This window comes from Mchenga conophoros, linkage group LG16, assembly GCF_057382185.1.
Source record: "Mchenga conophoros isolate Kocher_MC1m ecotype Shallow Benthic linkage group LG16, M_conophoros_male_GT1.1, whole genome shotgun sequence".
Classification (NCBI taxonomy): Eukaryota; Metazoa; Chordata; class Actinopteri; order Cichliformes; family Cichlidae; genus Mchenga; species Mchenga conophoros.
This window is the reverse complement of record NC_140541.1, coordinates 5,771,961-5,774,011: the sequence shown is the minus strand read 5'-3', so window position 1 is coordinate 5,774,011 and position 2,051 is coordinate 5,771,961. Positions and strand designations below refer to the sequence as shown.

At 31.1% G+C, this 2,051-nt stretch overlaps 1 protein-coding gene across 1 annotated transcript; it reads left to right on the top strand.

Annotated features, from left to right (window-relative positions):
* The first annotated feature begins 262 nt into the window (after positions 1 to 262).
* Positions 263 to 1,147, top strand: LOC146556145 (olfactory receptor 6N2-like). The gene has a single exon (XM_085248588.1). It carries the CDS (start codon positions 263 to 265, stop codon positions 1,145 to 1,147), a length of 885 nt encoding a protein of 294 aa, XP_085104714.1.
* Positions 1,148 to 2,051: the final 904 nt, after the last annotated feature.

The window sequence follows — 2,051 nt, the reverse complement described above, 5'->3', positions numbered from 1 at the left end:
ATGTACCCGTGTAAGTAAGGGCTAACCACTGTCGGCTTATGTCTCCAGAGGTTGAACATGGTAATAGGTCTTTGTGGAGAGTTGAATGAGATATATGGAGCTTGAAGTTTCATTTCATCACATATTTGGTCTGATTTGAACAGTTCACTTTCTAAAGATGAACACACACCAAGTTTAGGTATCTATGAATAATAATATTTTATATGTACTAGTTTTAAACATTCTGCCTGTTTAAAATTTTAGTTTGTAATATCTGATTTTCATGAATGCTGAAATGAATATAACATATATAACTTTTGGTGGTCATGTGGAAGTGGAGAAATACAGATATATTTATTTTGTAATTATGTTTATGGTATACGGTCTAATAATTTGCAGCAATTCCACTATTGTGTGGGTCATCATAGTTCAAAAAAGCCTTCATGAGCCTATGTACATTTTCATTGCTGCTTTGTTAGTGAATTCTGTTGTTTTGAGCACTGTCATCTACCCGAAGCTTTTGATTGACTTCTTATCTGAAAAACAGATTATTTTGTATCACGCCTGTCTTTTTCAAGTATTCATGTTTTATGTTTTAAGCAGTTCAGAATTCTTACTGCTGTCAGCCATGGCTTATGACAGATATGTGTCTATATGTAAACCTCTGCAATATCCAACTATCATGAGAAGAACAAGAGTCAGTATTTTCCTGATAATGTCCTGGTTTTTACCTGCTATTCAGATTGTAGTGCCAGTACTAAGAAATTCTATTACACCACTCTGTAACTTTACTTTGAAAGGTATATTTTGTAACAATTCTGTAAATCATCTTTATTGTGTAACTTCAAAAGAACTATCTATATATGGTATGGTTGTTCTATTTAATGGTGTACTTTTCCCCATGCTTTTTATACTTTTTACATACATAAAGATAATTATAGTTGCCTGTCAGAGTTGTGGAAATGTCAGAAAAAAAGCTGCACAAACCTGTTTGCCTTGTTTGGTTACTTATGATATGGTTATAGTTAGACTGGAATCAGAGTTTCCTAAAACTGCACGTTTTATAATTACATTGCAATTTATAACATATAACCCTCTTTGCAATCCAATAATATATGGACTAAAAATGAAAGAAATCTCTAAAAACCTCAAAAGGTTGTTCTCTTGAACTAATGTAAACTATTGTAGACTTTTATAGTCTTTTGTTAAAAATTGTTTTTTAGTGTTTATTTAAGAGGTGTTAAATGATATCTGATCTTTGGTAGGTCTTTAATAAGACCTATCATTTCTGAGACATTTTCTTTTCAGTGTAAAAACTGATAAACTTCTCCAGCTATTCAAAGCATGTGATTCTGTTCAGTAATTTTTGGATTATTCATTAAAAAATATTACTATCATTACTCCTATTCATAATATTGTTTCTTCATATACAGTTTAAGGACATTTGAAATGATTGATTGAATGAAAACCAAAAATATATAGCTTTTTCTCTTTTGTATTATAATATCACAGATTTCTGTGGTCATAGTGTGAGATTCAAAAACTGGGCCTTTTCCTTGTGCAACAGAGAGCGGATCATTATTTAAAATTCTAAATGAAAGTAAGAAAATAGCAAGATCCTACCTGTCTGATATCACTTTTCCCATATAGATTTCTGAATAAAGAAATGTGTTCATAATTTTATACTGTGATTTCATATTTATTGGTTCTCACAATCAAATCCAAAAGCTGAGACTATGTATGAAGATAACTGAAAATATGGAGGAAGTAGTTTGACATGAGGACAAGTACATAAGGAAGCGAGAGAATTAACATGCCGAGGTTTTTTTTATCTGTATTGCAGCCCTCTGTAAATGAAATAGGGTTCAGAATGCATATTGAAAACATATGGATTGACATCACCAAAAAATTGTAGGTCTGACTAAAGTATATATTTTCCGTTTGATTTATATGTAGGTTTATGTGATTCTGAATTTCATTATGTGGTGTGACTATTGCGAAATGAGCAGTTTTTTTATGGAGATATAATGGTCAAATCTTGTAACTCTTCAGAGTAGTTTAAAGGATTTTGT